The 25133-nt window shown below is 34.0% G+C and overlaps 3 protein-coding genes across 8 annotated transcripts in view; 2 read left to right on the top strand and 1 right to left on the bottom strand.

The window, feature by feature from the left end:
* The first annotated feature begins 134 nt into the window (after positions 1 to 134).
* Positions 135 to 4576, top strand: LOC145727700 (ATP-binding cassette sub-family C member 4-like). Its single transcript, XM_081977504.1, has 11 exons — positions 135 to 289; positions 343 to 576; positions 629 to 879; positions 933 to 1112; positions 1161 to 1317; positions 1375 to 1634; positions 1686 to 2676; positions 2727 to 3063; positions 3121 to 3271; positions 3325 to 3555; positions 3611 to 4576. The coding sequence occupies exons 1-11, from the start codon at positions 210 to 212 to the stop codon at positions 4522 to 4524; spliced, it is 3786 nt and encodes a 1261-aa protein (XP_081833630.1). The 5' UTR covers positions 135 to 209; the 3' UTR covers positions 4525 to 4576.
* A 274-nt stretch (positions 4577 to 4850) lies between these two features.
* On the top strand, positions 4851 to 11721 carry LOC145727699 (ATP-binding cassette sub-family C member 4-like). Of its 2 annotated transcripts, XM_081977502.1 has the most exons (10): positions 4851 to 5140; positions 5192 to 5422; positions 5474 to 5733; positions 5789 to 5968; positions 6366 to 6522; positions 6572 to 6774; positions 6870 to 7944; positions 9919 to 10255; positions 10305 to 10686; positions 10742 to 11721. In XM_081977502.1, exons 1-10 carry the CDS (start codon positions 5064 to 5066, stop codon positions 11662 to 11664), a joined length of 3825 nt encoding a protein of 1274 aa, XP_081833628.1. In that variant the 5' UTR covers positions 4851 to 5063; the 3' UTR covers positions 11665 to 11721. The 2 variants fall into 2 exon arrangements, with proteins under 2 accessions (XP_081833628.1, XP_081833629.1); XM_081977503.1 differs by lacking the exons at positions 4851 to 5140; positions 5192 to 5422 and having other exon boundaries at positions 5592 to 5733; positions 5782 to 5968.
* Positions 11722 to 13745: 2024 nt separating this feature from the next.
* LOC145727765 (cyclic nucleotide-gated channel alpha-3) overlaps positions 13746 to 25133 on the bottom strand; it is a 91015-nt gene continuing 79627 nt past the window's right edge. For 4 of the 5 annotated variants that reach the window (XM_081977585.1, XM_081977586.1, XM_081977584.1 and 1 more), the window contains exons 15-17: positions 22095 to 22343; positions 16177 to 16363; positions 13746 to 15933 (exon numbers count right to left, since the gene is read on the bottom strand). In XM_081977585.1, the coding sequence (XP_081833711.1) occupies positions 15840 to 15933; positions 16177 to 16363; positions 22095 to 22343 (530 nt within the window). In that variant the 3' untranslated portion in view covers positions 13746 to 15839. The remainder of the gene's footprint in view (positions 15934 to 16176; positions 16364 to 22094; positions 22344 to 25133) is intronic. The other variant, XM_081977588.1, reaches the window with a different exon arrangement.

Below are 25133 nucleotides of genomic sequence, written 5' to 3'. Positions count from 1 at the left end.
ACTAAACACTTACGTAAATCAAAAAACCTTTTATTATCCTAGTTGTGGTCAAAAATTCAGTTTCAAGTGTAAGTATATCAAACACCTGGCAATTGATTAATTGGATTACATATTACATCAAGCACTCTTGTCTGGATTTTATCTTTACGAATATAGAAAACGTACAATAATTACTGTTTTAGGTTACAGTGTAGTTCAATGTCTTGAAAATGGATTACGGTAGTACAAAATGGGACAAACGAGTCAATCCACGGCAAAATGCTGGATTTCTATCGGTTTTAACATTTTTGTGGGTTTTGAAGTGTGTTTCATAATAATTTATTTACAGACATTTTTTTTCAGCTATAATTTTCCACTTATTAAACAAGGTAAAAAACACGATATTGGAGAGAAGGATATTTATAAAGTTCTCCCAGACTATGAAGCAGAGCGATTGGGGAATAAACTAGAAAAAAGCTGGAAGAACTCCAAAGAAAAAAGTAAAAAAGCTTCCATCACTAAATGTTTGGTCAGATGTTTTGGATGGACTTACTTGTTTTACTCTTTAGTGCAGCTTACTCTAGGAACATGTTTTTTGTTGGTAACCCTTTGACCACATTTAGATACTTATTAACAAAAGATGTTTCAGGCTACTTACACCTAAAATTTTGTCTCGGTTTGTAGCATATTTTGAGCCGGAACAGAAAAATTTGACTAGAAAAGACGCGTATCGTTATGCAGGAATTTTAATTGCGCTCAATTTGCTAAACACTCTGTACAACAATAATTTTCAACAGTTTATAGTGGAATACTGTATTAAAGTAAGAACAGCCGTTTGCTCTCTACTTTACAGGAAAGCTTTGACAATTAGCCCTACGGCTTTTGCTGAATGTTCAATAGGTTTGTGTAGTATTACAAACGTATTGTCCAGGTTGTTTAATACATTTATGCAGGGAAGATTGTGACGTTGTTATCAAAAGATGTTTTTGCTATAGACTCTGGTTTAACTTATTTCAAGGATATGATTATAGGATTTTTGCAATTGGGGGTTGTGAGCTATATTCTTTATGATAAGGTGGGATATTCAGCACTTCCCGCTGTGGGGTTTATTACTTTTATAATGCCACTTCAAAGTAAGTTGTTTGGGTATATTATTACCATCTTTTGATTGTGTATTTCAGTGTTTATTGGAAAATTAACTGCTAAATGTCGGATAAAGTCAGCAAAGAAAACTGACGAAAGGTTCAAGTTACTCCAGCAGGCTTTGAGTGCCATTAAAATTATTAAAATGTACACATGGCAAAACTATTTCGAGAAACTCATCCATCAAGCTAGAATGTACGTTATTTAAAAAAAATACATTAACTACACCAGCTATTAATAAAATTTCTCCAGAAAGGAAACCAATAAGATCAAAATGGTATACTATTTAAAGGCTCTCATTGTAATATTGGGAAGCACAAGTATTAACTTGGCATTCTACTTCTTGTTGGTGTCTTACATTGCCAGAGGTTATACAGTGGATGCTGAAACTGTATATTATGTTCAGACTTGCCTAGGGGCCATTAAAATGTCCATAGCAATGTTTATTCCTTTAGGAATTACTCAGACAGCTGATATGTTAGCGTCTCTCGGACGAGTACAAGCGTTTTTAGGTATGTTAGATCATATTTATACAAATCTAGTGATACTGAATTAAATTTTAGATGCTGAAGAAACTCGAAGTGCTCAATCACCAGTCGAACTTTCACATCCAAGCCTGCATCTCAACCAAGTAAAAGTGCTTATCAATGGCAAACAAGTTTTACAATCTGTCTCCCTAAATATTGACAAAGGTTTGCTTTTAATTGCCGGAAATATAGGAAGTGGAAAAAGTGCTTTGTTGAAAACCATTCTGGGTGAATACCCAATTGCTGCGGGCGATTTAATCACTCATGGAACCTTCTCGTATGCCACTGAAGATCCTTGGCTGTTTCCTTCAACAATTAGACAGAACATACTTTTCGGACAGCCTTACGATGAGCATAGATATCAAGAAGTGCTGAATGTTTGCGCCCTTACTTATGATATTAACAAATTTGAGAAGCTGGATCAAACTATTGTGGGAGATAAAGGTTTTAATCTTAGTAAAGGTCAGCAGGCTAGAATAAACTTGGCAAGAGCGATCTACAAGGATAGTGATATTTATTTACTCGACGACTGTCTGTCTTCATTAGACAATCACGTTAATAAACATATTTTTAACGAGTGCATCCGAGGATTTCTAAAAGACAAAATTTGTCTTTTTGTCACTAATAATTTGAATCATATCAAGGCTGTCCCATCTAGCAATATTTTGTTTATTGAAGATGGAGCCACCTTAAGTTTAGACCAGCAACGAGATGCTCTGGATAAAAGAATAACCTGGTTTATTGATGATGACCAAGACGATTTGGTAAAGAAGAGACTGTCCAAAATTAGTGTAATTGATAATGTAGATGATGAATTTAATGAAACTGATGCTTTGTTGGAAAACTTAACTGATGACAATAATCAAAACTTATATCACGAAGACAAAAGTGAAGGAAAAGTAGCATGGAAAAACTATTTGCGTTATTACCGTTTCTTAGGAGGATTCTTCGTTTTGCTTTACTTATTTGCAGTGTTTGTGTTTTCACAATTTTGTCTTACATACTCGGACAAATTATTGAGTAAATGGTGGGTTCTTGTACCAATTGCATTGTCTGTTACTAACTGTCGTTTTGCAGGGTCAACTTGGAATCGAGTATCACTAAAATGACTAAACAAAACCAAACTAATATAACAGAAGTTGCCGTTGCCATAAAACGTAGGGAATACTACTTGAACATTTATTCGTTTCTCATGTTGGGAATTATTGGGCTTTTTTTCGTAAGATCGTTTTCAACCTTATTTTGTTGCATGAACGCGGCTAAAAAATTACACAAAGCGATGGTTAAAGGCATGTTAAATGCCTACATGACCTTTTTTGATGATCATTTTATCGGTAATATTATTAACAGGTTGTCTAAGGATTTCCACGTTATGGATGAACATATGCCTTATTTGTTGTTTGACTGCTGGAGGGTATAGCTAATTACATGTTACTAATTGAATAAATTAAAATTTTTGTGTAACTTTCAGTCTATATTTAACATAGTGGGAGTGTTAATTGCTGTAGGATCTGTGAACTATCTGTTCTATATTCCGGCTGCACTTTTGCTAATAAAGTTTTACTTTGTTCGGAAGTTGTACATATCAACTGGACGTAGTTTAAGAAGACTTGAAGCTGCAAGTAAATAATGAGCCACATCAAATAACAGGTTGTTAGAAATTTTTGAATTTCAGCTCGAAGTCCCATCATTGGATACTTAAACTCTACTTTAGAAGGTTTGGCGGTGGTAAGAGCTGCAGGCCAGCAAAACAAATTACGGAATGAGTTTGATAAGCACCAAGACCTATTCACTTCCACTTACTACATGAATCAAAGTACTTCCAGGTTCTTCATATTTACACTGGATATGTTTGGGACTTTATACTTATCTGGTTTAATCATGAAGTTTTTAATATTTCCACAAGGTTAATAACACAGTAATATTAACATCATTGTGTATAGAGAAATATGTTGTTTTAGATGCTAAAGCTGGTGATGTAGGGTTGGCGCTGTCTCAAGCTCTGCTACTTTCAGGACAATTACAGTTTGCTATAAAACAAACGACGGAAGTTGAAAATACGATGACTTCAGTGGAACGTGTTGGAGAATACACAGACGTAGAAACTGAATCTCCTAACACCGGACAGGAACCAGCAAACTGGCCTAAAATTGGAACAATAGTATTCAAAAACCTTTCTCTAACCTACAAATCAGATGGCCATTCAGTTCTTGATAACATCAATTTACATATTGTTGGTGGGAGTAAAATTGGGATTGTTGGTAGAACTGGTGCAGGAAAATCATCCATTATATCCACATTATTCAGACTGTACGATTATCAAGGAGAAATCATCATTGACGATCAAGACATCTCCACTTTATCCCTTAACTACTTGAGAGGAAGAATTAGTATTATCCCCCAGGACCCTATTCTATTCGTCGGTACAATCAGAAGCAACATTGATCCTTTGAACAAATACACGGACTTGGAAATCTGGACAGCACTAGAAAAAGTCCACATGAAAGCAGTTGTCCAGGACTTGAACGTAGAAATTGACGACCTGAACTCTAGCTACAGTTCCGGACAAAGGCAATTGCTTTGCCTGGCAAGAGCTCTAGTTCAAAAGAACAAAATTATTGTTTTGGACGAAGCTACAGCCAATCTAGATCCAGAAACCGATAAATTGCTTCAGAAAACTGTCGAGCAAAGCTTTGAAAAATGTACAGTAATTATTATAGCGCATAGACTGAACTCTGTAATGAATTGCGATCAAATTTTGGTGCTTGATGCTGGAAAAATTGCGGAGTTTGACAAGCCTGATGTTCTTTTAGAGAATCCAAATGGGTTTTTGACTAAGATGGTCAAAGGAGAGAGTTACGCTAGAGTTGCCTGAGTTTGTTATTATAATATTTTTGTGAAAAAATATATTGCTACTGTACAAACAATTTTGTTTAATTTATTTTGGACTTCTAGAGTTTTAGGGTAAGGAAAACCCATTTCCGTAACAGTGATGGCAGTACTCTAACAAAACATATTTGCATCCAATTTTTTATTTGCAACAAAAACACAAAAATTTGAAAACAGAAGTTAGTGTAAGACATCCTGTATATAAAAATTTTATTAATCAAACTTATCACTATAAAGTACTCTCTCGTTACGATTTTGAACCTTGTTATAATAATTGTTGACTAACCTTTGATAAACTCTGGTAAGAGTCGTAAAATTACTGATTAATTGTCCTCGTTTACTTATTCGTATAAGTATCGTATCGTATATTTCTCGAATACTGAACAGGTTTTCATTTATCAGTTGGCTATCGATTAAGTAAAACCACTACTGTTTACATTATTTGAAATTTATTCAGTTCCAATTTGTTTATTATATTGTTAAAATGTGATTTTTTGTGGTTAGCAGCTTGTAAATATTATTAAAATGGAGAAGTCTACACAACCAATAAGGGATACAAATCCAAGGGAAGAAGCTAATTGGTTATCTAGATTGACATTTTTGTAAGTAATTTGCACACAACAATTGCAACAATATGTTTTATAATGTTTTAGTTATAATTATAAAATACTACGAAAAGGAAATAAAAAACGTGGTTTGGAGGAAAAAGACGTATACAAAGTGTTACCGGAATTTGAAGCTAATACATTAGGTAACACACTTGAAGCCCAATGGAATTTTGATAGCAAAAATAATACTAAGTTATGGAAAACACTCCTAAAATGTTTTGGTAGAACTTATATGACTTACACAGCAATCCAGCTCGTAGTAGGAACTATTTTTCTGTAAGTTCAAATTTTTGTAATGTACCTACTCTAAAATTCCATCAAAACCAGCATACTACAACCTAAAGCAATTTCCAAATTTGTTGCCTACTATCAATCAACTGGCTCCGCACATTCTGCATACAAAATCTATGGCCCGTTGGTGTATGCTGTATTAATTAGTGGCCTTCTGGTGGTTAACGTACTGTATACACATAATTTGGCCCAGATGGTATCGGAGTACTCATTGAAAATACGTACCGCTGTATGTTCTTTAATATACCGGAAGGCTTTAAGATTAAGACCAGACGTTTTTGAAAACATTTCGATTGGTAAATGGTGACTCAATAATGATGAAACGAGGTCAAAAGGTTTTTTAGATTTTAGGCAAAACCATAACCCTAATATCAAAGGATGTTTTTGCCATAGACGCTGCATTGACATTTCTTAAAGATATGATAATAGGAATTTTACACTTGTTAGTTGTTGCATATTTGCTATATGATAGGGTTGGGGTAGCTGCCTTACCAGCCCTTCTGGTGATGGTGCTTGTTCTTCCTGTTCAAGGTAAGCCATAAAAATGATTTGGTCTCTCTGTTCTCTTCTGGGTGAAGATGACTCAATGTTTTCTTCATTCAGCCCAACAGTTTTCTACTTTTTACGTAAAACCAATTTTTTCACATATATTTCTTTTAAGGTTTGTAGAATTGATTTAGTATTTTTATTATTTTTTACGTCATCAAACGTCTTTTTATTACTTACTTTTAAAAGCCACTCAGCCGAGCATAACTCGAACATGAGCGTCAATTTTCTAATTGGTTATTTATTAACAAATCCACAAAGCTGTCGTAAAACTACTATAAGTAAGACACACTGTATATGCTTATGGTATAATTAAATATTTAGACCTTAAGTGCACCTTTTGTCTATGCTGTATAACTAATCTCTCATTTTACTTTTTCAGTATTCTTAGGAAAAGTGGTGACCAAAATGAGATTGAAAACTGCACGAAAAACTGACGACCGATTCAAGTTAACTCAAGAGGCATTGAGCTGCATAAAAACCATCAAAATGTACTGCTGGCAGAAGTATTTTGAAAGACGTATCAACGAAGCACGACTGTAATTAATTGATTGATTTATTTCCATTTATATGTTGTACTATTCGTAGGTTAGAAACAAAAAACCTGGCCATTGTTTACTATTTAAAGTCTTCAATAGAATGGTTTGGAGCTTTCTCAATCAATATTGTATTGTATATTCTAATAGTAAGCTGTATTTCTGATGGTCAAGTCATGAAAGCGGAAATATTTTACTATGTTCAACAGTGTCTGCAAGTTTTGACTATGCCTGTTAAAGGGGCAATTCCTATGGGTAAGTTCCTAAAATAGTTGCTTGTCAAAAAATGAGAAACAACGCTTTCTTCAGTAAAAGCATTTTTCTCTTTTCTTAAAAACTTATCTTTTTAGGTATTTGCAACTTTGCTGATCTTCTGGCTGCCTTTAAAAGAATTCAATCATTTCTCGATGCTGAAGAAGTACATATTCAACATCTCTCCTCAAATGTATCACCCAAAATTTATCTAAACAAAGTTAAAGTTGCTATTAGACGGAAAGAAATCCTTCGATCAGTTTCGCTTTCTTTAAACAGTGGACAGGTATTGGTAACTGGAAATTTGGGCAGTGGAAAAAGTGTACTACTCAAAACCATTTTGGGAGAGTTTGCTATAATTGGGGGTGAAATGGAAGTCGTTGGGACAATGTCTTATGCACCGGAAGAACCTTGGTTGTTTCCAGGTACAATTAAACAAAACATCCTGTTTGGGGAGTCGTATGACTCACAGAGATACCAAGAAGTTCTTAGAGTGTGTGCCTTAACTTATGACATTAACAGATTTGAGCATCTGGATAATAGTGTGGTTGGTGATAATGGATTGAACTTGAGTAAAGGCCAGCAAGCTAGAATTACACTAGCTAGAGCCATATACAGAGATAAGGACATCTATTTACTGGATAACTGCTTTTCCAGTCTGGATAATAATGTCACTGATCACATTTTTCATAATTGCTTAAACAAATTTTTAAAAAACAAAATTTGCATCTTTGTTACTAATAATCCGCACATGGTGACGCACATATCAAACAGCCGAATGGTTTTCATGGAAAATGGAAGCACCTTAACGTTGGAAGAACAATCACACGGATTGGATAAAAGAATTACGTATTTTATAGATGATGAAATTAACGTTCAAGAACGAAAAGCTAGACAATCAATTTTTATAGACTCGACTATAAAAGAAGTGGATATTTCTGAAGAAAAATCGGAAGATGACGAAACAGAGAGTGAAAGCCTCCTAACACTAAACAAGGCACAGAAAAATATAAACATTTATGAAGAAAAAAAGGAGAATGGAAAAGTGCGATGGATAAACTACTTAACATACTACAAATTTATGGGAGGTTTTGCTGTTATGCTGTATTTGTTGTTAGGATTTTTTATTGCCCAATCGTCTTTGTCCTATATTGAAAAAATTACAAGTATTTGGTAAGTGATATCCTACAGGGTGTTACAAAACAGTAGGCTAATTTGTTAACTCCATTTATTTTGACCATCTTATAACTAGTTTCAGCATTGCTTTCAGATTTTGTGATATTTATCAAACTATCTGTGGTTAACAATTACCCTGACTTTTTTTTAAAAACACTATATACAGGGTGGTCCAGTTTTAAGGGTCAATAATTCACCATTCGATAGCCAATCAAAAAATAAGTTGACTTGCATTATGTCATTTTTCTGAAAAACGTTTCCTAAGGAAGATACAGTCCAAATTTCAACTTAAAAAAAATCATTTTATAATGTAATACTGAACATTCAAGACTTGTGAGAGTCCAAATTTGTACTGAATAGTCTAAAAACTTGCTATTTACTACTAGGAATAGTCTTATAATTTGTTTTCTCAGTCTGCCATCCTGGTGAGCTATCCGAGGGTCTGAAACTGGATTTCAAGAACTAAAAACAGTCTGGAAATCAAGACAAAGATTATATTGTGCATGAAACTTATTTTTTACTACTAAAAATAATCTAAAAGTTGACTTTTAGGGCTAGAACTCACTTTACTAGGACTAAAAAGACTCCCAAAGTCTATTTTCAGGACTTTAATTGGTGTACAACTCAATTTTCTGGACTGGAACAAGTCTAGAAGTAAATTACATTTTCGGGCTATTTCATTTCTAAAAATTAGTTCTCAAGACTAATATCGTAGCATTTGGTACCAAGTTTTTTTATTTTTATTACTGAAGAGAAACTTGACTTTTGGAAATAGCCTTAAACTCGATTTTTCAGTCTTAAAAAGCACTAAAAACAGTCTGAATTTCTTAGAGATGCTACAATTTATTGCACCTATGAGTGTAGAAGTCAATTTACTGGTGAAGAAGCTTGAAATGACATTTTCAAGACTATGGACAGTGTACAACCTGGCTTTTAGGCCTGATAAGTCAAAAACTTTGTAAAGATAGTCTTGAAACTCGATTTGAGGCACTGAAAACAGCCTTAAAGCACTAAAAACAGTCTAGATTTTTAAGAAATATTCGAATTTTTAGCACTGAGGTGTCTAGAAGTCGATTTAATAGTGACAAAGTTTGAAATGCCATTTTAAGTCTATGAAGAATGTAAAAATTGTTTTTTAAGTTTGCTATGTCAATAACTTGGTGAAGATGTCTTGAAACTCCAAGATAAAAGCAGTTTTGAAGCACTAAAAATAGTCCAGAATTCTAAGAAAATGAAAAGCACAAAAAGTTAGTTTTTAAGACAATTTTCATGAATCTAATGTCAAAATATGGAAATTTGTCTTCAAATTTCAAAAACTTACTTCGAATGCAAATTTTAAGCTTATGATGTCACATTTCATTAATTCAGAGTAACTTTTTGGTGTCCAAGTAAATTTTTAAGGTTTAAGTGTATAGATTTGTAGTAAAAAATTCTAGAAAAAGTAGTTTTTTATGTCTACAAGTCAATTTTTAATATGAAAGTCTCCCGATTTGCATGAAAACTGGTTACAAACGCAATTTTTAAGCTTCTGAAATCGATTTTTATCTTTTCTAAGTCAATTTTCAAAGCTAAAGTCTTTCAGTTTGTCTGGAAACTATGAAAACTGGCTAAAATAATTTTTTTTAAGTTTGCTAAGTCAATTTTTCGTTTTCAAGACAATTTTTAAGTTGGGTTGGGTTAGTTGTGGGTCTTTGAACGTAATAACTGAATTATCTCATAAACGAAGTTTCAAATCAGAATTTACTATAAGAGATAATTTAAAATTGCTCTAATGGTCTGACAGTTATGACAAAAAACTGATTTTTAAAACAGAAATTTGAATGACTGTATTTTCCTTTTTTCAGGGAAGCATTTTTCAGGAAAATGACATAATGCATGTCAACTTATTTTTTAATTGGCTATTGGTGAATTATTGACATTTGAAACTGGGCCACCCTGTATAATGAATAATACTAACATGTAAAATTTTAGGGTTAACCAGGAAACTGAACTTACCATCCCCCAGGAACAAAATTCAACACTTACCACAGATCTAGAAGATATTTCAGCAACGAGATCATATTACTTAAAAATGTATTCATTTCTTCTTGTAATTACCATGACAGTTTCACTTTCGATGACCTATTCCACCATACACGCATGTTTACAAGCTGCTAAAAATTTACATAATCGATTAGTGGTAGCAATATTGAATGCTACAATGTTATTTTTTGATAATCACTATGTTGGAAATATTATTAATAGATTGGCTAAGGACTTATACGTCATTGATGAGGTATTGCCTTTTCTGGTTTTCAGTCTAATTCGAGTAAGTTGTACTACTTAAGCCTAAAAAAAATATAAAAAAATTTTTTTAGTTATTTTTCAGCTTTATCAGTGTAATCGTTCTGATAGCTTCAGTGAATTGGATGTTGCTTATACCTGGAGTTTTGTTGGTTGTGAAACTCTATTTTATTCAGAGGTTTTACATGCCAACTGGTAGGAATTTGCGAAGACTTGAGGCATCGACTAGAAGCCCTATCATGGGACACCTAAATGCGTCCCTTAAAGGATTAGCAATTATTAGAAGTTCGCAGCAAACCAGTCAAGTTCAGAAAGAATTCGATCAGCACCAGGACCTGTACACGTCTGCTACTTTTATGAATCTTACTACAAGCAGATTTTTCATTTTTCTTTTGGATGTTTTTGGGAAATTTTTTGTTTGTGGACTTTTATTCAAGTTTATTGTGTTTTATTCTGGTAGGTTAATAGACTTCCTCACTCATTCACTCAATTGGCATGTTTAAACATTTAGGTGAAGCAGCTGGTGATGTGGGCTTGGCAGTATCCCAATCTTTAACATTGTCTGGCATTCTGCAATATGCGTTTGCACAGTGTACGGAATTGGAAACTTTAATGACGTCAGTGGAAAGAGTAATGGAGTACACTAACGCTGAACCGGAAGAAACTACGGGGAAAGCCATCCTGGATTGGCCCCATTTGGGTGAAATAAAATTCGAAAATGTCTCCCTATCATACAACAATAACAACAATGAAGTATTAACTAACATAAATTTGGAAATAACTGGGGCTCGTAAAGTTGGAATTGTTGGAAGAAGTGGAGAAGGAAAAAGCAGTTTAATTTCACTATTGTTCAGGTTATACGATTTCAACGGTGTGATTCGTATAGACCAGGAAGATATTAAGTTACTTCAAATTAACGATTTGAGGAAACACTTAACGATAATTCCTGAAGACCCAATATTTTTTGCTGGAACCATTCGTGACAACTTAGACCCATTTAACAGACATAGTGATGAAGAAATATGGAGTAGTTTGGAGAAAGTTCACTTAAAACCACTCATACCGAACTTACTGGAAAACACTAAAATAGCAAATTGCTGTAGTTCTGGTCAAAAACAACTGCTGTGTTTAGCCCGAGCTATATTGCAGAAAAACCGAATCATTATACTGGATGAAGCTACAGCGTGTTTGGATCACGAAACTGATATAGTCGTTCAAAAAATTTTACGAGAGTGTTTTAAAGATTGTACAGTTCTTATTATAGCACACAAGTTAAATTCGGTTTTGTGGTGCGACAAAGTGGTTATACTGAAAGATGGAGGTGTGGTAGAGTATGATTCGCCTAGCGTTTTGTTAAAGAATAAACGTAGTTTACTGAGGAAAATGGTTAGGGAAGATAATTTTGAAACTTTTGTTAGGCTCACACATTTGTAAGAAGTATAAACATGATGTTTATGCTGAAATTCGAATAAATGAGAACTGTTTATTAAACGATTGTGTATGTTTATAATTTTTGGTAATAGTCATGCATTTGTCCTGGTAACTTAGAGTGGCTACTTTTTACACATACAAATATAAAAAAGTTGCTTTGGTATAGCCAAAGACGCATTTGTTTTGAGGCTTCATGGAGCAAGCAGAGCGAATTTCTCCTCACGATAATGTAAATTTTAAAACCATAATTGAGTTAACTGTCAAATTATGTCACCGAGATGTCAAATTCTCTGCTCCGATGTGACGCAATTGAACACCGCCCTCTGTACAAGAAAGCCAAGAAGGTGCATGCCAAACATTCCAATATGGCCGAAATACTGGTTTGACACTTTGCATTTGTTTGTATTGTGGAAATTGAGTTTTTCGATGATTAAATTAATTTTTAAGGTTTAAAGTCAAGACTTGGGATTACTTGCCAAAGTAATTTTTGTTTGCTATTATATATTGTTGTTTATATGTTTATTGTTCTAGTGAAAGTGTAGTTTGTGTTCATTTTATTGTGTTATCACTATTGTTATTGTTCCTTCATTGTTCTATAATTTGTACTTGGTTTTTTAACTTAAATTCTATTGCCTCTACAATATGCCGTCCACTTGTTGTTTGCCAAATTGTAAAAGCAATTTGGTGAAAGGCCCAAAAGTGTCAGTCTTACTTTCCAAAAGACCCTGCTCGAACCCAACAGTGGTTGAAAGCTTTGAACTGGAATGGTTTTACTCCAACACAATACTCAGTGGTAAGTACAATATGCTTTCTCATTCAGTAAACTTATTGCCTCTTACATACATAGGTATGTGAGTTACATTTTGAGGCCGCCTGCATTTTGAGAGCAACAAAGGTTTACTCTGAAAAAACAGGACAGCTTTTAGAAGTTCCATTGGCACATTTTAAAAGAAAGGTCTTGGTAATAATATAAAACCTATTTACCAGTTTTGCTTACCTAGCTTCAAGGATTTCCAAATTTTCTTTAATTGAGCAGTTTTCACATTAGTTTGTTGAACTTTCCAGGACAAAAAGTTCTAACTAAACTTGCTTTGGCTGGACTTTATTGGGTATAAAAAGCCATATCTATACATATCTGGATCAGGAATGAAGCGTTCTTTGATTTTTCACTCACAACTTCTAATCAACTACACGAAAAAATAAACTTAACATATTTTCTACTGCTCTGCATAGGTTTGTGTGCAAAAAGAAAACCGCTAAATGACCGATAACGCCGCCATTAAAAGTGACATTCTAGGCTTTCTTGTACAGAGGGCGGTGAATTGAACAATTGAGCCGCATACGTTTTCAAGCTCCATGGAGCGAACAGAGCGTTTTTGACGTCACGATGACGTAATTTGGCAAAACCATAATTTGGCCAATTGTCAAATCACGTCATCGTGACGTCAAAAAAGCTCTGCTCGCTCCATAGAGCGTGAAAACGAATGCGGCCTTGGTCACAAGACTGCTCAATCAAGGCATTTACGAATATTCTACCGGTAGATACCTGTTTAACCTAGAGCGTTCGAAAATTGTTTTTGGTAACTACCATTGCCGTTCTGAAATTGTACCCATATACCGAATATATGTACCCGGTTTATGATTTATGGATCGAGAAGTTCCGTCGGTAAATTAAGAAAAAAGTGACTTTTGACAGGTTTTTCCTTAAATGCCGATATTATAAAACATTTCAACAATGAACATCTGGATGCCAGATCTCAAAGACAGGATTACCAATCGCGTTCTAAAATTCATTCAACCGTAATGAACCAGATCCTTAAAAGTTACACCGATTGTGGTAAACGGTGGAATTAGCAGGTATAATTTTCGTAAATGCCTTCAGTCTTTTTAATAAAATGATCAAGTAACCCTCATGACGTCACATTCGTTTTGACAGACTGACACATGTAAGGTACGTAGTTTGTTGGCTTTTTTGTCTAACTCATTGGTGTCCCTGATGGTTGTCTCTTTTTACCACAGATTTCCATACCTGTATACACACACTCCATGTTAAGAGTTTTAATTAAATTAAATAAGGAACGGTATACAAAAAATCGCACTTTATTAATGGGAATTATATTTTTAATTAGGTATAACAATGACAGAATTTATTTGAAAATTTGGCACACAGCAAAGGAAGGTAAAACATTGCGCTTTGGCAACAGTGATATGAGCGGGCCCAGTGGCTTTTAACCACTTTATAGAGTTAAAAACAATGATGGTTTTGTATTCGAGTTCGATTCTTAACAATTAACAAATCGTATAGTAATCCTTATCACGCAAAATCGAATAAACTTAATTATTTGCTTTTTTCGTGTTAATAAATATCTAAAAAACGGCCGTCAGGAGCTTAAAAATCGACATTTAACAGAAATTGTACAAATCTTATCTGGTAACAACGTTAAATATTGAATTATTTAATAGCGTTATCAAGCAATGTACACTTTTTTTGCTAAAGTGCATTTTACAGAGAAGAAGTAAATTATAATGTTAAATCATGTCATTCTCTATAAAAGGCACGTTGTACAAAACTCTATATTATTTGGTCTTCAGGATGTAAATTTACCATTAATAAATTTAAGACAACGTCTTGAACTGTACAAGGTTGTTCAAATTAAACGTGTGAAATCTGTAATGGAATAATATGAGCAATTAATCGGTAAACACCTTGTACGTACTTCTAGTAAATTTGAGCGAATGTATTTTGGTGTGTGCAAAAATGGAATATTATCACATATCCCTTTTTTCAAAATTTCATACTCATTAAAAACACTAGAATATACTTTAGCAAATCATATTATATAAGCTACTTAATTTGCAAATTTAACAAAAGGCATTTACCAGTGGTACAATTTTTGTTTAAAGGAGCAGGGACATTTTGCAAAAATATAAACGTTATTGGTCCTCTTGCACGTCCTATTCACACAAATCCAAAACGGTACTAGTTCAAATTACATAAAAGTGCATATAACCGAAGTGACTAGTATTTACATAATTATCTATTTTTTTTTTGTATATAATAATTGAATAAGTCAATAGTACCATGTTTGTTTCGATCGACGAATTTTTTACGGTTGCAATTTCTTGGAAAAATGTTATTTAAGCACAACTTAACTAAAACTGCAACCCCCAAAAAGTCCGATTAAAATCTATGTACAACTTTCGAACACATGATTCTATGTTTATTATATTTAAGCACCATTAAATCCGTTTGCAACATTGACCTGACAAAGGGCGGGGTTAACTAGTTTTTACAGGTGTCTTCTGATTGAACTAAAAGACAAAATAAAATTTGGCACTTAAGGGTGGATTAAATGAAAGTTGAACGTTAATAATTAACCTAGATACAAAAGTACCCGTATTATTATTTGGTAGATTTTACGTTCGTATTGATAAATATCTCTTTTTATAATCCGTTTGAATCCTCCTTATGATACACGTTAATGCAAACAATGTTAAAGCCAATCCTATAAAGGTAAACTTAAGTAGGAGTTTGGCATCGAGCAAGGAAGACGGTAAAAACACATTAGGAATTCACTTTATTGTATTATCTACGATGATGAAATCTCTCAAACGCTCAATTAGTATGGTATTTATAATAAAATTGTTTAAAGTCCGATAAATTTGGCAGTCGTCGACCGTTTCTCGTGACGAAACGTCCAAAAATTCGATTCGTGATATCACCATTGTTTGTATTTTTGTGATTGTTTTATCTAGAAATTGGTTGGTTTCCGTAAGAGAAAATTAGGGTGCTTTTTGAGCAGACGACACAGCACTATTGTCTTTCTCAACGGCGCCACTATTTGCATTTTCTTCTGATATGCTATGATAGTGCTTTATTAGAATCATTTATAACTTAATTTGACATTTAATGTATTGGGGGACCAAATTTGGATGAAACCAACCTCAAAAAATATTTAGGTAAAACATTCACCATTTTTTCCCAATAAACGTCACTATAAAAGTTCAGTTCACACTAGCTGCAATCGAAGACGAACACACACTGTAGAAAAATAATCTGTCATTTTACGGTTGTAGAAAAAAGTAGGTGGTTCGCGCTTCGGCCGACGTCACGCAACGAACTGCACCACGAGGATGGGGTGCGCGTGCCATGCGTGATGCGGCAGCGCGTCCAGCCGTTAAATAATGCTCTCTCTGTTCTGGTCCAGCTCGTCTTGATCCAGAGAACTCGTCGAGGGTGAACCGCATATTTGCATCTCGATTTCCGCCAGCCTGGAAACGGCATCAATGTAATAGATCATCAATTTTGTTTACAGCACTGACGTCAAAAGTATGACACTATACAACTTCCAATCTAATAGGTCTACTAGACTGAGAACCAATGTATTTTAATTTTTTTTCGTTGACATACCTTAGTATACATACTTTAGTCGTAATTTGTGTTAACAAAATCACACTCTACACACTATGCAGAGATTGACACAAATGCTGCACATGTAGACTTTATATCCTCACCTGTGTTCTAATTCCCACTGTTGCTGACTGAGTTTAACACTCATTGCAGCGTTTTCAGATTCGACGGTTTGAAGTCTTTCTCTCAACCGTTTTATTTCTTGTTCTAGAATCTCGTGGGATGCGATTAAAGGGGTGGTCCTACCAGATACTAACTGCGTCATGCTTTCCCCACCATTAATAGTAGTGCCTGAAAATATTACTATGTATGAGACTATTTCAGGTTAAAACACTGCTATTATATTATCACAATTCAATTCTAAAACCGATTCTATAGAATAAACAAATCTAGAAGTCTGGAACTTAAATATTCCATCCAATCAGTTTACTCTTACCTAGTAACTTTGACCGTTTGCTAAATCTCCTGACCTTTCTGGGACTTAGTCCCGATAAGAAGCTTACCGAAAATTGGAACAACATAGCAATCATGCTAATGACGGGTATTTGCGGGGTCACGTTTAGCCTTTCCGTTTCGGAATTGCTTGCTTAGACAAATGTCGTTTATTTTGATAACTTAATAGAGTAATTGTATTGAATAATTTTTGTTTATAGTTTTCAAACGTTAGGGAAGACAGTTTCAGTTCGTTGGATAGTAGATAATTAGCTGATGATCTGACGAATTTGAGTGCTTATGATGGCCTAAAAGGCCGAAACCGGTTCACAAAGGATCAATAAATATTTGCAGGTAGCATACGTTTTTTACTGAACCACCCTATGTTCTTCTTTGTTCAAGACATGTTTGATAAGACCTTACAGAGTGTCCAGAGATCGTGAGTGAAACTTGAAATTGTTTGCACAAGTTATTCTCTCACTTTAATTGTCTCTGAGTATGGTTCGATCGGTCAAGTGAGTTGACTTAATTATTAATTATGTAATACATAACATGGGACCTGCACCTGACATAGAATGACAGATCAAAGCTACTGCCTTAATTCGAAATTCAGTACTGCTGTGTTGCAACTTTCGGATAAATCGATTTTTTGAGTTGAGATGTTAATTAGGAAACGCTTAAAAACGCTCCAAGATATTGTCTTGAAAATAAGGATTTTTTTGTCAAGAAAATAAAGAAAATTTATTTATTTAATTTACAGAAAAGGTACATTTTTGTAGGGATGTCAAGTGTTTACCATTATAGTTAGTTTTAGTAGGATTGTATGTAGTTATTAAGAAAATTAACAGTATTACTTGATGAACTTCAAAGGAGGTGAAAAAGGTGGTACGTGGAGGTAGAAGGTGGGAAAAAGGTTTTTTTTGTTTTTGGTTGTTGATTGTCAAGAGAGACTTTTAATGAGAGCTGGAAAGTCAGTGTTCTAAAAAATTCGAGCAAAAATCAGACTATTGAAGATCAGGGGATCTTAGAAAGCTTTTTCCTTCCGGAACGGAAGTTACTGGGTGTAATACTGAGTGCTACCAGCAATTGTACCGTCTAGTCCACGTTACGACATGGAGCAGATTGTGATAGAGGACATATTCCAGAAGTGGTTAAATCGATAACCGAGGAGGCCTCCCGGCTGTTACCGAGATACAGCCTTTGCAGTTAAAAATCCACCTCAACGGAAAAGAAGAAGATTGGTCAACTGACGGTTTATTTTGGACAATTTGGACTCTTTGACGAAGAGTATTAGTTGTAAGTAGTTTGTAATTTTTTGTATTAAAGATATTTGTAGTTTCAATGATATATTTAGAAGCAGGATTTTTAGGTAGAAAGTAAGTTAGATAGGTTTAGTTACCTTAAAAATACCTTGGCATCCCTATAATAGAATTTTTATTCAAGCTTATTTATTTAAATTTTCTTTATTTACTAGATTATTAGAATGAATGGTCAGGGTGAATCTTATGCCAGTTATGACGATATTATCATGCAACTAGGAGGTGAGGGAGATTTGAGTAAATCTCATCTTCAGGATGATAATAATCATGTCAATATGGACCTAAACAAACTTCCTTACGTTAAAAGTTAGTTTTTTACCAGTTAGGGCCATATTTTCATCAGTCCTACTATTGGACAATTTTCAATTATTTGTATCGTCACAATGTTGTACAAGATGCTTGAAACTCATGTTTTCTACATGAAAAAAAAAAATTGTTTGCAACAAAACCGTGTTTGCGGTGATACACGATTTATGTTGCGAAACATGTTTTATTTCCCGTGTAGACAGGAAACATGAGTTCCCACCATCTTGTACAACATTGTTGCAAAACAAATTATCCAGTGGACTCATACCTTTAGATAGAAAGTTTCTATGGTGGAAAGTTGAAATGGTTTGATCATTTTACCATTGTCATTTTACTAAAATGCCCTCATGGACATCAGGGGTTACATTAGTATTAAGGCATAGACATGTTTATTGTGCAGATTACTTAGGTTAGGTTAGGATCGAAATAACGAGAGAAAAAATCAGTCAGTAGTCAGCTAGTGCAGTTTGTTCAAAGGAGTTGTAACATAATTAAACTTAGCTATTATTACTTAATAATAATAAAACAAAGGTTCTACTCTTTAGAACAAAACAATTTAAAATTGAAAAACCTGGAACACTAACTTTTGGACAATCAAATACAGAGTACATTTCTTGGAATTCACTTGGATGAATTCCTAAACTGGTCAAATCATATTTTAGAGTTAAACAAAAAGCTTAGTTCAGTTTGCTATGGCATACGAGTCACTGCTAAATACATGAATGAAAGAACATTAAAAATCCTATATTACGCAAACTTTGAATCTGTGCTCAAGTATGGGATAATATTTTCGGGTTCTAATAGCTTAATGGAAAAAATTTTTGTTTTACAAAAACGAGCACTTAGAGAGAATAGTCAAGAAAATGGGATACAGGGAGAGCTGCAGGGGGGTTTTCAAAGCTAATGGCATTCTGACGGTGTGGGGACTATATATTTATGAATGTATAGTTTTCTTTTTCAAAAACAAAAGTATGTTTGATCTGGAGGTATATCATAGTTATAACACTCGAAGCGTAAATGTAAATTATCCGATACACAGATTAACTATAACCGAAAAAAATCCATATTATGCCTTTGAAGCTTTTTAATACATTACAAAATGATTTAAAATTAGAAAGAAATGAGAAACTTTTTAAAAGAAAGGTAAAACAGATGTTAATTAATTTAGAGCCATATTGTATCAGGGATTATGTAAGAGACTATTAGGTGTACGCTCATCTTAAAATGACGCTGTTTCTTTTTGTGTTTTCATGTATGTTTTTTGTAGTTACAGGAAATGTATTGTGACCATAATTAGAAATAAAGAAGACTAACTAACTAACTAACTATTCTCATTTAGGAAGATAACGTGAAAGTGCCAAACAATCCAGAAAGTTATCCCACCCAATGGTTTAGAGTAAATAATAATATTTATCTACTCCTAGCATGGTAATCATTCATTACATAGCTCATTTTGAGTTACGTAATGAGCGATTTTACCGCACTAGTGCGATAATAATCGATTTTATCGCACTAGTGCGATAAAACAACTTTAAATGAAAATTTCTGCTGTAATTGTTTATTGAATTTAAACATAACTTTGATACATTTTTTCATATCGCCTTTGACTTGGCAGGCAACAAGCCAGATACCACGTTTGCGGCAGCTTCTTCAATATCTGACGGAAGTTCTTCAGACATGTTCATAACGAAATGCACTTTTAAAAATTTGTGACTGACACTGTTAAATTGTCGCTTAAGTAATATGTGGAAACAAATGGCCACCATAGCAACAACACCAAAACAGTACAGCGTAGATGACAAAATTTAAGGGTAACAAATAACTACCCGTAGCAAGCATATACGAGACGTTCCTAAATAGTTCACATTGCACAAAATATGAATTTTCTTCTTACTTTACGCTGCTTCTGATGGTCGTAGATAAAATGTTGTACATCACCCGTGGGGTATGGCAAATTAACGTACTCGTGTGATCACCACAACTCGGTCTACGACCTCGTCGTGGCAACACTCCCACTCGTGACTATAAAAATGCTCATACCCCACTAGTAATGTAAATAACTATTATCAAATCATAGTGGAAATTACTGATGTGTTTCATTATTATCATTGATCTGAATTCTTTTAGTTGCCAAATTAAACAATGATTTTAGTTCTAGCAAGAAAAATTGTGATGACATTAAGACACTCTGTGAAGCACTGTTGACATTTTGTTGACTGCACATAATATCCTGTGCAAAGCTTGAAATCGTGAAAGCTTTGACTGTCGGTTTGCAGATCAAAACGCCCGCATTGCCGAGGTTGTATCGGCAAATATTTGTCCGGTTGAGGTTTAACGGCCGCTGAATCCGTAGGACCGACCTTTGGTCCAGCTGAGATCGCTTATCAAATAGAGTGTCGGCCGATAGATAAGCTCCAACCACCGTATGCAGCTGAAATCGCCAGCTTTAAAATAAATCTTTTCAAATATCGCGTCACACTTTTAAGCGTTATTATCTCGTTCACTAATTACCGAATGCATACGGTAAACAAAGAAACAGAAAACTGTAGAGCTCCGAGCTCTAATGAATATTTACATTGTGCTATAGCGTAGTGTGGAGCCAATTAATATCAACCCTATCTTGGATGCAGTCGCGTTGCTGCAAATCGGACGCTGACTGATCCAGTTTAGTTATGTGAATCAATGATTGCTTTTGATGTTTGCAAAAATGTGCGCGCCATTACATGGTAATGGACTATGATTTGTGAAATCAACTAAACATGATTGATTGCCATTGATGGAACAATACTATTCTTAAAAGGATTTGACTCGACTTTTTCTTCAATTATTGATTGAAACAAATATGTCTGTAAGGTGGTTGATAAGTTGTTTCATTCTTTATGACCGGGGTATGTGGATATTGGAAATTTATGTGGATACGGAAATAAAACTTCCTGATCTGTGGATTAGAAGGCAAAATTCAATTGAGTGGTAAGCACTGTTTTCAGAATTAAATCCATTTGAAAACATCTGAAAAGTAAGTATTCTGTTACAAATCCAAATTTAAGAAGTTTAATTTCATTACTTTGATTCACTTTGTGTTTGTCACTATCATGAGTAATGGTAATTAGTAGTTTGTGATCTACTATCCACCACCCACTGTACTGTGATTTACGCAAATGCTGCACATGCAGTTACCATTATTTTTAGACTTTTAACCCCAAAGTAATCAATTTAATTAGTGGTTTTTATACATTTTCGTGTCAATGTTTTGGTTGACTCTTATAACAACTGTCAGACTAAGAACAATTGGAGTTCCAAAATTCAATTTAGTTTCATCCTACTAAAGTGGAGGCATTTTGTAAGTTCTTGTCTAAGTAAGGAACAACTGAAAGGATTTACTGACCCCGGTTTAAGGGTATTAGACACGCCTCGGTGCAGTCTGAAGTCTTAACATTTTTCTGAAAAAGATACTAAAGGTGAACGGCTTGAATCTAAAGGATAGTAAGATTCTCCGGGTTTGACGACAGAAATTTGTAAAAGCATTACTAAAAATTTCCCATATGAAAATCTGATTCTATGCAAGAGCCCCGTAAATCCGAACGACTTCTTTCGAGATAAATTTTGATGCGGTGGTGTAAAAACAGAATTTCGTTAAAAAATTCCAATTAAACATTCGAAGTGGCTCTTGAAAGGGGTAACAAAAACTTAATTAAAAAAAAACCGATCGAAAGAGGAGAGAGCGGTAAAAGGGCGACGTGCAGGAAATAAAGGACGTTCAATCCTTGGTCGGTTCATTTCCGCGATGGAAAACGACGAATTAAAAAATCATTAAAACGAAGCTCCAGATTGACGATAATAGACGGGAAGAGTGTTTTTATTAAATCATTATTTTTCCAACTCGATCATCTGCATACTCGGTAATAAAACAAGTAAATGGGCTCTTATGTGGTTTGGAAACTGAATAATGGAAAGGGTAATAGTACCTGATCTAGCATGTTGATGATGCCTACTGTGCCTACTTTGCCTGCTCCTCTCACTACTTGTAGATCCCGCGGGACTATCCGGAGTAGGCATAGTTCGTATACTTTGCTGGGGCGAAGAAGTGCCAAACGATCTAGGATAACTTGGAATCAGTCCGCTCAAAGGCACAGGGGGTACCCACATGTCTTCTAAAGTCACTTTCCCACGTGACTCCACCAATCCAGGTGTCGATTGACTTCTACCCATCGCGGCTAAAATAAAGATTTTATTCGCTTTCAGTATCTTTTTAAAGCAAAAAATATATACAGGGTATCAGTCAGTTTTCTATCCCAATCCATTTTAAGGGATTCTCAATGCTCTATCATCCATGATAACTATAAGAGTATGTATTTGATGTTGGTATTGAAAACAGGATGTTTTTAATGAGTTTGCCCTAAATCTAAAAGTTCATTCCTGCACTAAATTAAAGTCGTTATAGCTTACATAGAACTGCAAAAGTTTCGGTTTTCAGATCAGTTTTTTAACACAATAATTGCAACAAACACGAATACTCTAGTAATTACAAATGACCGAAATATTTCACATTGTTCTGGAAACATTTGTGAGCATTTTCCTTCTGTTTTTGGTAAATTACTTATTCGGGAGCAGTTTTTTTTTAAATAGTTAACTGCAGATTATGTTGGTTTTTGCTGTAATTAATTGAGATAATTTAACGTGATCGTTTATGAAATACATATTATTCATTCGAGCTTTAGGGTTAGAGTAAAATACAATGTATGTTTTCAAAAGGACCAAACCTACAAGAGTGTATGAGATAATAAAACATGTTATTTCCAACTCAAATTCAGGGCCACCTGGTACTTTTTATTTGATATATGAGTGAAATTAGAATAAAAGATGTATTTTGTCTAATTTAACCGCAATTGGATCACCCTGTATAAACTATATTCGAAAAATGCTTCATTAAAGAAATACAGGGCGCTAAACTGTAGTATTTTTAAAATATTTTCTAGTTTTTGAAATATTTAGGTCATCTTTTGAGTACATTGCAAGTTCTGCATAATTACAGGTAGTAGTGTCCAGTGATAATCAGTAGAAAAAAATGTTTTCTTTGGTTATGGTATCCTCCATTTAACTGGAAATAAAATCAACAAAGCAGTCTTATATTAGTATGGAAATTTTAAAATTATGCATAAGAAGCCAATGATAAATAGAGAGAACCATTAGAAATCAATGAGCTAGACAAAGATGGTAAAAAAAATTGTGTAAGGGACATGGGTTAGCCTGCCGAAGCGGATGTGACGTAATTGTTAACCACAAGATACCAATTAGTTTTTCTGATGAAGTGGTCACGTGACCAGCTGCCGCTGTCATTACATTCGTTTTGCAGTCTGAAACAGTCACTTACAAATTGTTTTGCCATTCTTGTCTAAATTATTGATTTGTAATGGTTCTCTCTTCTTACCACAGGTTTTTTTATGTTAAATTTTGAAATTCCTATACATACCTGTATTTGAACTTTTTTACACCCTGTACAATATAATTCCATATAAAATTTACGTTTTCTTGGGTGAACTTTTGTTTATCTTCAAATCTGGAGTTTAAACTCTAAAATCAGCATGGATGGTAACTACATTTTGACATTTAACTGTTACTTATAAAAGCTAACTAAACGAAATAAAAAAAAGGTGTATTCGGTCACTAATAAATCGTTTAGTAACTTATTTTGAATGTAGTCTTTAGGATCAATCTGAAGTTTAACTGTAAGTTGCCAATGTAACTTTGAGGAGTGTTAACTTCATGTTTCTAAACTCTTTCTAAATAACTACAAACTAAATGAATACTTTTGTATTAATTAAATATTCAGTAATACGTTATATCTACGTACGTGAATGAAACGAATTTGAAGATTTAGGCGCGAATTGCGACAACAAAACGATATTTTGGGTCAGACTAAAGGGAGAAAAATAACCCCTCCAGTGTAAATCTGGGCAAAGCAATTTAGCTAAACACACACGCGACTGCAGCCTTCTAAAATTAGCCTTCGCTTGGGTCGCTGCGGATCCATTATATATTTAAGGGACGCAAACTTACCCTAGAGAAGGGCGGCTTTTTGAACCTTTGACTTCGAATGCGCTCCTAGTTTTGCGAATAAGTTGGAATTGTGTTCGCAATGATTATTTGGGGATTTGGCTTTGTTTGGTGTTGCCGTTGGTGTTTTAAGAAGTTTTTTGAATGACAGAACCGGGACTACTTTATTTTTTCACTTTGTTGAGATGAATTTTATTATTTACTTTATTTATTTATGGTAAATAAAGAAAAAAATATAAAAAGCAAAAACTCAATGTGTTCTATATGTTTGTTGAGACGAGTTACTCATTTCTTCGTTGGTAGTTGGTTTTACTGTCTTACCACACAAAAAAGGTTTGTTGAGAAAATGGAACTTTGCAATATTTTCAACTAAGTTGAAAATATCATTAACCTAGTCGTCCCAACACAAAACCACTGACTTAGGCTCGTTGATACCTAAAAACGTCTTCAGATAATCTAAAAAAGAACACAACGACAGAACACAGAAAACAACAACTTAAATTGGAACTCCGAGAAGGGTTTTTTGGCTATATAATTGTCATTCCAATAGGAAATGTTATCTATTGTTGTAGTGAAAGGTGGGTTTAATAATGAAAACAAAATTACAAGAAATTTCAGTTTTGTTTGATATGACCAAGTGTTATCTCCTCATTTAGAATGTTTAACCAAGTTTGGTCAATATTAATAAATAGAGTCCGGATTAAAAAGCACTAAAATCGTGAAAAAAAGCGCTTAAAAAGCAAAATAATTTTCCTCCAAAAATGCATAAAAATCTGTAAAAAAGCTTTAAAAAAGCACAAAACTTTTTCAGAGATACAATTTTTTTTACTATTTTTGAGTTCAACTTTTTGAGTTGAAAAAAGTTTTCCAAAGTTTTCAAACTGCTTTAGAAGCATACGGAAGATTATAATTTGAAAGGTTTTTGAACTGTTTTGAACTGTAAAGAGCGT

The sequence above is a fragment of the Ips typographus genome, linkage group LG4 (assembly GCF_016097725.1).
Source record: "Ips typographus isolate SLU linkage group LG4, UJ_Ityp_2.0, whole genome shotgun sequence".
Classification (NCBI taxonomy): Eukaryota; Metazoa; Arthropoda; class Insecta; order Coleoptera; family Curculionidae; genus Ips; species Ips typographus.
Note: the sequence above shows the minus strand (reverse complement) of the source record. Positions and strands in the feature narration are given on the sequence as shown.

Excerpts from the sequence above, each read along its gene's own strand:
- LOC145727700 (XM_081977504.1), top strand. The coding sequence starts at position 210 with ATGGATTACGGTAGTACAAAATGGGACAAACGAGTCAATCCACGGCAA. Across the intron at positions 1,635-1,685 it reads ACGAGTACAAGCGTTTTTAG|ATGCTGAAGAAACTCGAAGT; the intron begins GTATGTTAGATC and ends ATTAAATTTTAG. Across the intron at positions 3,064-3,120 it reads TGTTGTTTGACTGCTGGAGG|TCTATATTTAACATAGTGGG; the intron begins GTATAGCTAATT and ends TGTAACTTTCAG.
- LOC145727699 (XM_081977502.1), top strand. The coding sequence starts at position 5,064 with ATGGAGAAGTCTACACAACCAATAAGGGATACAAATCCAAGGGAAGAA. Across the intron at positions 10,256-10,304 it reads TGGTTTTCAGTCTAATTCGA|TTATTTTTCAGCTTTATCAG; the intron begins GTAAGTTGTACT and ends AAATTTTTTTAG. Across the intron at positions 10,687-10,741 it reads GTTTATTGTGTTTTATTCTG|GTGAAGCAGCTGGTGATGTG; the intron begins GTAGGTTAATAG and ends TTAAACATTTAG.